This window comes from Amblyomma maculatum, chromosome 3, assembly GCF_055883805.1.
Source record: "Amblyomma maculatum isolate TAMU_Amacu chromosome 3, ASM5588380v1, whole genome shotgun sequence".
NCBI lineage: Eukaryota > Metazoa > Arthropoda > Arachnida > Ixodida > Ixodidae > Amblyomma > Amblyomma maculatum.
In genome coordinates, this window is record NC_139346.1 from 123794238 (window position 1) to 123808093 (window position 13856).

At 46.5% G+C, this 13856-nt stretch overlaps 1 protein-coding gene across 1 annotated transcript in view; it reads left to right on the forward strand.

Annotated features, from left to right (window-relative positions):
* The first annotated feature begins 11064 nt into the window (after window positions 1-11064).
* LOC146195938 (uncharacterized) overlaps window positions 11065-13856 on the forward strand; it is a 39763-nt gene continuing 36971 nt past the window's right edge. Inside the window, exon 1 of the mRNA XM_084596882.1 lies at window positions 11065-11236. Within this exon, the coding sequence (XP_084453008.1) occupies window positions 11065-11236 (172 nt within the window). The remainder of the gene's footprint in view (window positions 11237-13856) is intronic.

Consider the following 13856-nt stretch of genomic DNA (forward strand, 5'->3'; position numbering starts at 1 on the left):
GCGAAATCCTCAAGTTCTTGCGCAGCCAGTTGTAGCCGTTCTTTTTTTTCCCCAGTGGACCCTCTCTGGGCCCATACTCTTACATCGTCTACGCAGATTAGATGTTCTATGTGTTATATGTTCCTGAGTCGTCTCGCTATCCCTGTCATGGCAATGTTGAACAGTATTGGAGACATAACTGATCCTTCTGGTGTGCCCTTCGGGGTTTTTCTCCTTTCTGACCGTATGTTATTAATCCCAATGATGGCTGCTCTGTACATTAGGAAAGCTTTGATATACTTAAAGGTCTTTCTTCCACACTTTGTTGCCGAGAGTTCCCCGAGTATCGCTCCGTGGCTATTGTTGTCAAATGCGCCCTTCAAATCTATGGTCAGTATGATGGTCTCATTTCTTGCCTTTATTCTGATTATGATAGCCTTCTTTAGCTGCAGTAGGACGTCCTGTGTAGAGAGCCAGGGCCTGAAGCCGAACATCGTGTGCGGAAACAGGTCATTGTCTTTCATAAAGCTTCCCGCGCACGAGGTCAGTGAAATGGATGCGAGTCCATCCAGATTAGGTGGTTTGCCTGGTTTGGGGATCATTATGATCTCCGCGTGTCTCCATTCCTCAGGCACTAGGTTTACCACCCAATACATCTACAAACAATATCTTAAGTGCAGGGGTTTCCAATACCCTTGAAGAGCTCATTGAGGCTGTAACCACCTCGCAATACGAGAGACTGTTGCGCAGTCGCAAAATTTTGGAGAAACTGAGCTATGAGCCGCAAGCATGCTCCAGACGTACAGACAAGGTTTCTAGACAGGTTAGGGACAAATTAAATATACCTCCGCTCCCCATAAGCATGCGTGCCGTCCACCATGAGAGCTGAAGGAGTGATACAGCAGCAGCGCTGCAAGCCCGTTTTGCGAGCAGACAGGCATCGAAACTAAAATCGTCTATAGTCAGGCAAGTCGTTCAAGCCAGACACATATTAGCAATACTGTTTTGTTAGGTTGCCTTCTCGTCCTTGTCTCCCTTGCACATGACTTCTGATATATATATATATATATATATATATATATATGCGTAAGAAAAAATAGAACTTTCTTCTTTATTAATTCGAAAGCATTACTTCGCTATGTTCACAGATTTCTGTCCGCAGACCGCATCAGCAAAATCGTGTCCTCAGCAGTAGTGAGTAATTGAGATGTGGTGCAGGTTATTCAGTTGTGTCAATCGATGAAAATTGACGTATTGATGTGTCCGGAAAAATATTTAAGCCAGTCAGTTAATTAGGTATATATGTAGAGGCAAAAATGTAAAATTAAAGGCGAAAATGGTCCATTAGCTAATGGCTTGGCGCCACATTTGAATGTGCCAATTGCTAAAAAATAATTACGTCAGTCAATTAGGGTGACGTCAAGATGTATAAAATACTAAATACGTAACTAATTAACCAATCAATTAAGGTGATGCCAAGGATTTGACGTCATGCAACCTAAGTCGAGGAAAAAAAAAGCATAGGAAGGGATTGGCGTGCAATTTGAAAGTACCAAAAACTAAAATAGTTAGGTCAATCATTTAGGGTGGCGTCAGGGATGTGACGTCACGCAACCAAAAGTAGAGCTTAAAATGGCATAGAAAGGCATTGGCGCGAAATTTGAAAGTACCAAAGACTAAAATGGGTAAACAAGAAGTGAATTATTGTGACGTAGAGGATGTAACGTCACGCAACCGGATGTAGATCTGGAAGATGGCATAAGAAGGGATGTACGCGCAATTTGAAAGTAGCAAAGACTAAAATGGATAAACAAGAAGTGTCTTAAGCAACTTCAAGCAGCATCCATGCTTTCGTATTACTGCAATGCAGATTGTGTAGTTCTCTTTTTGTGAACTTCATATGTGTATATATATATATACTGTACTTGTTGTATTTATAACTACTGTACGGTGCAGGAGGCTTTATAAGTCCCACCTCTGACGTACCAATGTCTCCGTGCAGGTAGGGCCACTCACTTTCAGCAGCAGAAATGGACACGTTACACACCACGAGGGTGGTCTGCCGGTCACCATCGCAGCGCGCTCCGCCCAAGGAGGACCCTTAACCAGAGCGACACCAACAAGTCTGCAAGAACATAGTGCGTGCTTTGAAACATGGTGTAGGTGCGGTTAGTACATTAAATGATTGACACTTGATACAGGGGAATATTTGCGGCGCTTCTTAGCAACCAATGTGTGAAAACCTAACATTTTATGTATAACTCATCATTGTGTGGTAGTTGAGAATTCCTTTTAAATATAGAAGAAGACGTCCAGTTGTTATTACTGCTTTGATATCACCAGATAAAGGCTAGTTCTTTTCGCGTGAGTGCTGCAACCCATCAATCTCATAAAGCAAGGAGATGACACCACTACCAAAACGCACACGACATAGTTGTCAGAATACACTCCTCAGCGCTTTTTTTTTAGGGCGATTGTCTTTCTAGGCTTACGGTTGCGTCTGTGGCCGTTTGCCCGGAATGTCCGCCGCATGACATTACAAAGGAACAATCTCTCTCCTACGGGAACCCAGCCACTATACCTTCGGATATATCCGAATGGGCTGCATATTGAAAGCAGTCTAATGGGCACAATGACAGAGATGACAGAGATAAAGCAGAGCAAACGATGACACCATAATTTCGCTATTAATGTAGAGTGGATTTAAATGTTCTATATGCTGGCAGCTTGTGGGACCTATAATACAAGTAAACCAAACAGACAATTAAGCGCTTTTCACCATTCAATTGTTTTCAGCCACGTTGAAAGTCCTTTGCAACGTAGCCTCTATACCCTATACACCATGTATAACCTTCATGCCCAAATCGTTTAAAATTAAAAAAAAAGTTTTTCCTGTAATATACAGGAAATGGGCCTCGGGCGAAAAACTATAACGATAGCTTGAGAGATGCCCGAGGCCCAGTAAAGGCAGGGCAACAAGACGTGTGAAATCAGGGCGAACAAATACATATATAACATAAAAATTACAAACCAGTGGAAGAGCATAATTATACAAATGAAACAGCAAATTAAAACCTACCACATTGGATTAACGGCCAACAATTAACTAACAGTATGCACGCAACATGGCAAAACGTAATGAAAATGAAGTTACTATTCATGTGGTAATGTTCAAGGCAAGGAACGGAAAGTACAGAAAGACAGTACGGAATTGATGAAAAAGTACCTAATTGAGGCGGTAAAGATGCTCTGGTTCTTTATGCGCTATGATTTAGTATGCATGGTAAAGTAAAACGAAGGCTCTGGTTACCGTATAACGTCCTCGTTCGAGAAACGTCCCTTATTTGTTTACTTCTTGTGTAAAAAAGGTTTACGTAAGGCTTCAGTCCAGCAATATTCTTCAAGAAGTCGGTTAAGCATTGAGGTGACAATATAAGGCAGTGAAGTAAACGATACTCAAACATTGTATGCACACGATGAAGCCTGTATTGCGGAAATAATGTTCGCGTGTGGGCAGTGCAGTATGCACCAATAATCTAATAACCTTCTTTTGGAGACCCAGTATGGTGTTCAGATTTGTTTTGAATGTTGTAGCCCAAACGAGGTGGAAGTAGCTCATGTGTGATTGAATTGAAATCGATATCAATTTACTTACCATAGTTTTTCACTGCAGCCACTCAGACATACACAAAAAAAGTTGGTGCCTTCCAATCCATTAACAAATGTTGGATGAAACAGAGCAGCCATAGCCTGAAATTTCTCGAAGTGGCGACGGGGCTGAAAATATTCATGCATGGAACTCGCAGGTGACGGCGATGCTCCATCTTTGGTCACTGTCGCCAAGCGAACACTAGGTAGAGGCCGAAGGCGTGGCAGGACCTCGTGTGCTGCAGCGCCGGTGTTCGAAGTGAGTACACAACAGCCGTTACTCAAGAGGTTCATGCTGGCCGACAGACACACTTCCACGAGTGTGGCAGCAAAACAGGTACCCCAATGATCTGTCATTCCTAAGATTTATGGAAATCAGAATTGTGAGCTATGAATTGTAGTTTTGATGGTCAGATGCATTAGTATCAAAATTCTGTAGCGTGAAGCTTACTGCATGCTAAGCCTGTTTGTGTTGTTTTGGAACGGCATCTGTGCTTTTATACCGTAGATAACCACAGGCAGATATATTTTGTGAACTTTGGATCCACGTTCCGAATGCCGGAACTCTGACGCTGAAACTCCGTGCTTGTGCACGTTGTCTTATGTCGCGTTCATCGTGATGTAATCGAACCCGGAGACCGTTTACTTTCTGCGCACTTCCAAATGTACTCTCATATATACAGTTGCCAAACATCAACTTTGCGGTACAAGACGCAAGCTGAATATAGTATTGTGGGCTTCACCATGGCCGCTCTTATTTTTATATATATTATATATAAATATTGGGGTCTCAAAAGACAGAAGGCAGCTTCGCCACTGTACACAAGTGATGCTATGCATCCAGTGCTCTTTGCAGTGTTCTGGACTGTTGATTCGTACTAGTTTTGGTGTCTCGCAATCACCAACATCACCACAGAAGTTATCTTGACGCAAAGATTGGTAACTGGAAAGACAGGAAAGACAGGTGGGAGGGGAGAGGGCTGTGAGAATACTACAACTCACAAAAAGTAGAGATGCAACAGATTGTAGCCTCGCAGTAACCGGCATGCGCTTATGCCGGCTGTCGGGGAAGACAAGAAATGATGATCGAATTTCTTTTGCCAGATCAATTTGTTTTGAAGTGATACAAGCCAAAATAAGGCGCTACTATAAATAGTACTTACTGGCGACCGTTCTAAGCTGGCAGCGAAAAAAATATAACTCAATATGCACTCTTTTTGTAGCCCTATATATTGCCGCTCGCTCCATCAAAATTGAGCACCTGGTTTGCCGCCTATTCGTTTGAGTGAACCTATTTAATTTCTGTTCCTAATCCTTCAATACAAAACCCAGAGCTTATAAGGTACTGGACTAAAAGAAGATTTCTGAATCGATCACTTTAAAGTTGAACTGCACTGAACTTCTCATTATTGACGCGTGAGGTGACTCTAACAGCTTCGTTTATGCCGTACCGACGCTTTCGCGCAGAATGGGCCATGCTCATGCAGCGGCAACACCGGATATTTTGCACCACACGAGACTGGTCGGCCAGTAACGCCTACAGCGTGCACAGTCCAAGATAGGACTCCAACGAGCGCGAAAGCATCGAAGCAGCAAGGCAAAGACGATGGCGTCAAGTTGCCTGATGGGAATTATCCCAACGTCAACGTTGCGATGGCCATCCCAGGTAGGGGCTTTGAGTTATTATATGAATGATGTGGACGTTTAAGGCTTGTATACGTGTTTTTCTTTCGCGCTCGCAGATTAAATGATAGTCGATTGGCTTGTGACCATACAGTACATGAAAAGCTAACATTTTATACCTTACACCATTACTGTGTTCTCACTGAAAAAATATTTTGAGTTACAGGCGAAGACGTTCGTTTCTTTTTTCTTTCGAATAAAGCCGACTAAATAATTATTCAGAGGGCGCGGATACTTCAACTAATCAGTTTCATTCCGCCAGCAGATTAAGCCGCTACCGAAGGGTCAAAGGCAACGGTAAGAGCATGCAATGCTCTCGGTACTTTTAATACGAATGGGCTATATCGCAACGTCTATCCGGGCTTTCAGGATGTGAGCAAAGGATAACTCAACCTTTGCCTACCTGTAAAAAAATTATTACTACATTAAGTGTCCACAAAGATGCTCACAACTACTGAGCCTTTCTTTTCATGTATACCAATTACTAATAAAAGCATTAGTACGGCATATAATGGGATAAGCATTGATTATGGCAATCAGTATCAAATAAATAAAATAATAATTCATGATAATAATGGAACGAAATAAAAAATAAAAACAAAACTAAAGGTAACTAAACATCTTTTTGTGCGCCATAGTTGCCTGCATAGGCGCACCACGCAATTGCTACGGTACGTGAGACCACGCCATGATGGCAAGTGAGCCGGATCCTTCCACTCCCCCGCCCGAAGAAGCGCGCCATGTCTGGCTAGCTGAGTTGGAACGGAGAAAAGAGGCCTGTACGTGACCACGTTGCCTAACGTATGTGTATCGTAGAGCGTAACCAAGTCTAAACTTCTTTTTTTTATTGCGCAAGGTAAATATATTGGGTTTAAATATATTGATACAGGCCTGTGGCAGTAATGAATGCCAACAGCTCTCGGTGGTGTGGGCCATTTGTCCATACCCCTGTGTCGGGCGGTCTGGTAGGGTGGTAAGAGTGGCTTCTAAGGTGTGTTTTTCGGGCCACGGGAAGACCAGGACAAGTTGTTAGGAAGTGGTCTAGTGTGGCCTCCATAGCAGAGGCTGGGCAGAAAGGGCAGTTCGTGGGAGCAGTCCGGGTGGTACAGGAAGATTTTACAGAAGGCGTTACGCAGCACCCACGCGGATTCTCCGCAGCGCCACCTCCTCCGCCGGGAAGGTTTGATCCACACGGTGGAATTAAAGCACGCGTGGAGCGGCGAAGAAATTCTTTTGCAGGCACTACGGCATCTCCCGCGGACAACTTTAACATAGGCAGATGATATGTCACTTTCTGGGAACAGGATGCATCATCAGTTTCTGTGAGACGGAGCGTAGTGTGGGGAGCCCACACCACACGTACAGGGCAAGAATATGTTCGCACAATTCTGCAGGTATCATTGATGATGTCGAAGGTATTAGCTATACTCCGTAATGCTCGGACTGCTTGGCTTGATTCTGTATGCAAGATCAGAATGGTCGGGGGTGCAGCATATAGGCTGTCTGCTAATGTAGACAAACCGTCGCGAATGGCAATGAGTTCTGCTATTAGAGAAGGAAGGTGCGTTGCTTCTGTTCTATATGAACATATGTGGCGTATTTAAGGAAGAAATTTACAAATGAGGGTAGTATGTAAAACCTCGTAACCAGTGCTTGCGTTTACATAAGCTTGAAGTGCCCCTGTAGTGTCTGTGTAATGATCTGGCTCAGCTTCTTGCACCGAATGTTGAACTCGGCAGTTTTCTCGTAGCGGACGGTTGTTTGTCATCTGTGGTCTATTCCATGGAGGTTCTGAAGGCGTTGCTTCAAGCAGTGTACAAGACGAATCAATATAATGCGCTAATGCATACGCTGCAGGAATAGCTTCACGCTTCAGGTGGCGCGCTGCACGACGCTGCTCGACGAGCTCATCAATGGTGTTCTTCTGGGCCTCCGCTTGGAGAGTGGGAATGGATGTCAGGCGAGGGAGGCCAGTTATGGCTCGCATTGCCTCTCTATTGACTGCTTCCAAGCGGTCCCAATCTCTTGATGTGAGACGTTGAAATTGGGCTTGATAGACAAGCCGAGCCTGTACCACAGAACGCACTAACGTCCGAGCCATGTTGCTGCAAGCGTCGCCTGTTTTCTGGGCTATGCGCCGAAATAGGTGTAGTGTACTAGCGGCTTTCTGTCGTGTAGATCGAACCCATGGCACTGCTGAACCAGAACTGTCCAGTTCGACACTAACGACTCGCATCGACGAAGTGGTAGTGAGCAGAGGTAAGCATGTCTAAACGTAAAGCACAAAAAAAATGCAAGCACCGACTCACAGCTAAACCAAATTCAACCATGCTTTCGCACGTCTACCTCCGTTTAATCTGCTAATGTTTATACGTGCTCCCAATCTACCTACAGCGCTTTATCCTTACGACATTCATTTCTCGATCCAGGAATGATAGTTCGAGTCATGGCCGTATATGTTGCGTTTCGAACCTTATTGAGAACACACAATTTTATATGTTATTTTGCATCATCGCAAAGAGGCTCTGCATTGAAAAGCCCTAAATGGAAGACTAAGAATGAAATTTGCTTCATATTGTGTTCTAATCCTGGAATTATACAGGATGTAGAGATAAGTGGAAAGGTTCGATGAAGTGAGTGCAGGATGTTAACGTATCGAATTAATCTGAATTTGAAGAAGGAACGGAACAGATTAGTAAGAAAGAAGTCTGTCAACAAATCAGCGGTAAAAAGAAAATAGAATATTTCAGGCTCTCTCTGCATAATAGATATCATTGCTAACCGAGAAAACTGACTTTACCTAGACGTAATGAAAAATAATTTCAGAAATATTATTACAGAGTGCGCAGTAGAAGTCGGCTGTAGAACTATCAGAGATGATACTGGTAAGTTGTCTAAGGAGACGAAAGCATTGATTAAGAAACGCCACAATATGAAAGCCTCCAACCCAACACACCGAATAGAACTGGCAGAGATGTCAAATCTAATCAATAAACGCAAGGTGGCTATCATAAGGAAGTATAATGTGGAGACAATTGAGCATGCTCTTCAGCGTGGAACGGCGGTGACCACCATTGACCTTGGACCTTTAGACGACCACCGTAGAAAACCCCAAGCTGGCAGGAGCGGCCACCTTGGGTCGTTCGTTAAACACGGGAAGGTTATGTCAGAATCAGCCTGCCAGGACCTTGTCATTCACGTTACTCCTACAGCCCAATAAGGCACGTTTATACGGCTTGGTTAAAGAGGGGCTTTATATGTGGGCTGGCCGGAGCTGTCGACCTGCCGTACGAACCCAAGGGGTCACTATTCTGCAGTGTAGAATGCTGGGAAAATCTAAGACTGCTGTCATCCTCTTCGAGGGGCCTGTCGTTCCGAGATACGTTCTCTAATATGGCGGTGAGGTAGCCTGCTACCCCTACCGACCGACCAGGCAGGTTTGCCCCGTCTGCCTACAACTAGGACATCGATCGGATGTATATGTCTCACGCCGAATGTCCGGGTGTGCCGGCAGTGCGGGACCCTGGACCCACCTCAAAAACACACCTGCTCGCTTACGTGCGTCCTCTGTGGTGAGGCGCACCTTACTGCTGCAAGGAGTGCCAAAACCACCTCAAAAAGCTTCGCCAACAGCCAGCACGAAGCAATGCCGGATCCTCTACTGGAGGGCGAGGAAGGAGCAGCAGCGCCCAACGCGGACCGCACCAAGGCCGGCATATCAAGTGGCTTAACGTCGAGGGAGAGACATCGCGGAGCTTCTTGCGGTACCGGTCGCAGTCCTTCCCACCCCTCCCCCCCATCGAGGGATACGGAACACTTCCAACTTCAGCTGCAGGGAGGTGGCATCAAGCCTTCTATATTGTCTTCAAAGTCGACGCACAACCGGGAAGCCCAAAGAAACCAAGAGAACAACAAGGATAACAGCGTGAAAGGAGCCAGGAGACGGTTGTTCAGCTCCGAGGGGGCGACGTCGGAGCCGTAGTCGCTCCTTGTCGGTGTCGGCATCTAGACGCCAGCCGAATGACATGAACCCGAGCCCGGCAAAGACAAATAACAAAACGAAGACCGGCAATATGAGCTGGCCAGGAATAGCGGTCAAGGCTTCTGCTCCGGCACACACACAAAACATGGAGACTGCGCATTATAAGTGTAATGAGTGTGCAGGTCTCAGGCGGGAGCTTGAAGTTATGCGAGAGAAGTGCAACGAGCTCACTTGCAAGTTCGATGAATTAATGAAAGTTTTTAGAGGTACGGCAGCTACTGCCGTGTGCTAGGAAATCGTGGACACCGGGGATAGAAAGAGCTGCCGAAAGGGTACACCTTCGCCACTGCCGAAAGAACTGAGGGTCGAACAACAGTCGACCGACTTCATGAAGGATTTCACCTTTCGGAGAAAGAAAGTCAAGGAGAAGGCGTACAGTGGGCCTTCACTTACAGTGAGCTGCAGCGAATTGACCCAAGATAGTCAGGTCTAAGCATAATGGCCAGGCATGCTAGGGGAGACAAAGAAACACTAGAAATCTGGCAATGGAACTGCCACGGCTTCCACAGGAAGCAGGTCAATTTAAAATATTACATGGAAACGGTTCTCGTCAAGCCAGATGTTATACCGCCGCAGGAAACTGGCTGCTCTCCTAGCCTTTCTGGGTACGTTGCGTATTCCAGTCAGACAGAGGGGAAAGCGGGAACCCTGGTAGCCAAAACGTTGACGGCCATTCAACACCCGGTGTTCAACACAGATATCGAGCGTGTGCTAATCGAGATCATACCGCACAAGAGAGGTAAGAAGAGCATATTCGTCCTGAATGTGTACAGCCCGCCCAGGCAAAGGAATGCTGACTTTGCGCTACTATTCAAAGACGAAAGAAAGGTAGCCAAAGATAATGGTCTGGTTGTGTTTGGAGATTTCAACGCGCAACACAAGAGCTGGGTATATGTAGGCGAAACCACCAAGGGAAAGAACCTTGCGCAAGCTGCTGCGCAAGCGGACATGGATCTCGTAACGGATTTTACAAAACCGACTAGACTGGGCAACAGCGTCCGCAGGGATACATGCCCAGACCTCGCTTTTGTAAAGAACACTAATGACGTTACTTGGGAAAACACGAACGAGAGCCTTGGAAGGGATCACTTTATCCTTGTGATATCTTTGGCCACTGCGAGGGTCAGACGAAAGTTAGGAGAAGTGAAAATAACTATCTGGAATGCGTTTAGAGTATATTACGACAAGGAACCAATTCAATCTATTGAGGCGTGGAGCAAGGGACTCCGCGAAGTTTACGAAAGAGCCACAAAGACCGTGAAAAGGACGAGTGCAGTTCTTGAAATTGATAGCCATCTACTGAGGTTATGGGAAGCTCGTAGGAGTATAAGAGGTGGAGGAGACAGAAGGGCAACAGGAAGCTCAAACTGAAGATTGCCCAGGTCACCGCTGAGGCAGAGCAGTATGCGCAAGAGCTCTCTAGACAAAACGGGACAATTGGGCATCTTACTGAAAGGAACACTAGGGACAGCCAAGACTTGGGCGTTGCTAAGGAATCTTATCGACCCGGCCAAGTCTAAGGCCGAAACCAGCAAGACGCTTCACCGAATCACCCACAAGTACCTGGGAGACGATGAAGAGTTGCTAGACAAGATCCGAAAACGGTACGTGGGGGAGATGGACATCCCCGGCTGCACAGAAGTGTATCGAGGAATTGAAAATGAGAAACTCCACCGTCCAATCACGAAGTAGAGGTGTACACGGCGGCCAGAATGGCTCTCAAGAACACAGCGGCGGGAGCAGACAAGATCGGCAACGCCATTATAAGGAATCTAGGGGCGGAACAGATTGCGAGTATCACACAATTTTTGAATGACCACTGCGTTGTGGAGACTGTGCCGGAGGAGTGGCGGCACGCAGAAATCATCACCATCCCCAAGCCAGGCAAGGCGCCATGTTTGGAGAATCTGCGGCCTATATCACTGACCTCATGTCTAGGGAAACTGTATGAAAGGATCGTGATGATCAGACTTCAAAACTATAAGATGACGATCTCCTGCCATACGCAATGTTTGGTTTCCGGCCAAAGCCATCGACGCAAGACTTCCTTCTCCTCAAAGAAGAGGTTCTTAGCAATGTGCCAAAGTATGAATAGCATGTGATCATGGCTCTCGACCTCAAGGGGGCATTCGACAATGTTAGTCATGAAGCCATACTATCGGGTCTGAGCATTCTACGTTGCAGGCGAAAGATTCATGGTTACGCCAAGGCCTTCCTTACGGACAGGACCGCGACTCTAGGGATCGGCGACTAGGGATCGGCGGACAAGATCAAGATGCCTAACAAGGGTAAGCCTCAAGGATCTGTAATTTCGCCCCTTCTCTTCGACATCGCTATGGTTGGCTTGGCGGAGAAGTTGAATGTCATAGATGGCATTCGGCACGCAATATACGCTGATGACATAACGATTTGGACGACGGAGAGCTCGCTAGGTCTCAAGGCGAAGAAACTACAAGCAGCCGCGGACTGTGTCGACAGCTACGCAAGGGCTAGGGGACTTTCATGTTCGCCCGAAAAATCTGAACTGCTCAGAGTATATAGGCCCCGATACGACAGTAAAGTTGACCTCCCCGTTATGCTAGCCGGGGCTCGCATACCAGAATTGCACGTGCTGAGATTGTTGGGAATGTGGATTCAATCCAATCAGAGGTCAGACCACACGATCAGATTGCTATCTGGATCTTCTGCTCAGATAACGAGAATGATTAGGCGAGTGACCTATAGAAGAAAGGGGATGAAGGAGGAAGACACGCTTACGTTAGTGCGGGCACTTGTGGCAAGCAGAGCCATGTACAGTCTTCCCTATCAACACCTGAGCCAAACGGAGAGAGAGCAAGTGAAATAGATCCTCAGGAAGGCGTACGAGACAGCGCTGCGCCAATAAGGACGGCAAACGCGAATTTATTGGCGCTTGGCTTAACAAACACATAGTAAGAGCACAGGGAAGCGCAGCTTGTCTCTCAGAAGATGAGGCTACAACGCACTACGGCGGGACGAGCTCTCCTCCAAAGGCGAGGCTATCATGATCACATGCTAGAGATTGAACGGACGATAGACATACCGGACGCGATCCGGTCTACGTTTGTAGTAGCGCCAATTCCCAAGAACATGCATCCTGTCGTTCATCAGTGTAGGCGTAGGGCCAGGACGGAAGCCTTAGGCAAGACCTATCAGAACAAGAACACCGTCTATGTAGACGCGGCGATGTATTCAAACGAAAGAGATGCGGTGATGACGGTTGTAGATTTCCAGCTAAAAGAGAAAATGAGCGCCTCGCTACGGAACTGCACCATGTCTGACGCCGAGGAGGCCGTTATTGCTCTAGCGGTCGCAGAGGGCAATAGGTCCGGGCGTTCGCTGGTAGTAATGACCGATTCGCAAGCCGCTTGCCAAGGATTCAGCAACGGCAGGATTGGCAAAAAGGCGGCCGCCATCTTGAAGGCCGGCGCGATAAGCGACACAAAACAATTCGTATTTTGGGCTTCGGGGCACGGCGGCATTCCCGGGAACATCCAGGCCGATCTCATAGTTCGAGGTTATGCAAACCCTGGGAGGTCAGAGGCCGAAGAGACCGCGACAGTGACTCGTACCTACGCAGACATTTTGGTGCACTACCGGGGGACCAGAAGACGGTATCCTCCGCCCCACAAGTTGTTAAACAGGGAATAGTGAGTGTTTTGGCGGCAGCTACAAATTCTCATCCATGCCTGTCTTTATACAGCAAGATACATCCGACCGTATACAGGGACACGTGTCCCTGGTGTGGACAGAAACCGACAATTGATCACATCACATGGGCCTGCCAGAAAATAGATGCAGTGCCGATAATTCACAACACCACACCGGAGCAGTCGGAGGCTGCGCTGTCCAGTTCGGAGTCGAAAGACCAGCTTTGGCTGATTGAACGGGCCAGCAGGGCAGCAAAGGCAGCGGGAGTCCTGGACTGAGGACCCTACCGCGGGAGCTCTAGATTATTTTTCTTTTTTGCATTATATAAAGTTTTTTTTCTCTCTCTCACATGTGACGCTTATGTTAGAATCAGTCTGCCAGGACCTTGGCATTTCGTTACCCCTCTAGGCCACTAAGGCACATTCATACGGCTTGGTTAAAACGGGGCTTGATGTTTGGGCTGGGGAAGAAGAAGAATTAGAAGAATGCTCGGTCACCCGCAGCTATTGCTTTCGCTCAATATTCAGTTCAGCAGCGTTGAACTCTTCTCATTTTTTACTTAGGACAGCTAGTAACCGCGGATCCAGACAATAAAAGGGAAATAACTAGGAGAATAAAAATGGAATGAGGTGCATTTTGAAAGAACTGAAACATTATGATTAGCATCGTATTGGTATCACTCAAGATTAAAGTATAGCAGTTACATCCTACTCATACTGACCTTTCGAGCCATTACCATGGAGGGTAATGAGAAAGGTTCTACTTGAGTTGAGGACAATGCAGATGGCTACCGAACAAAGTGGCAGGTGTAACGTTAAGATAAAGGAAGTGTGCA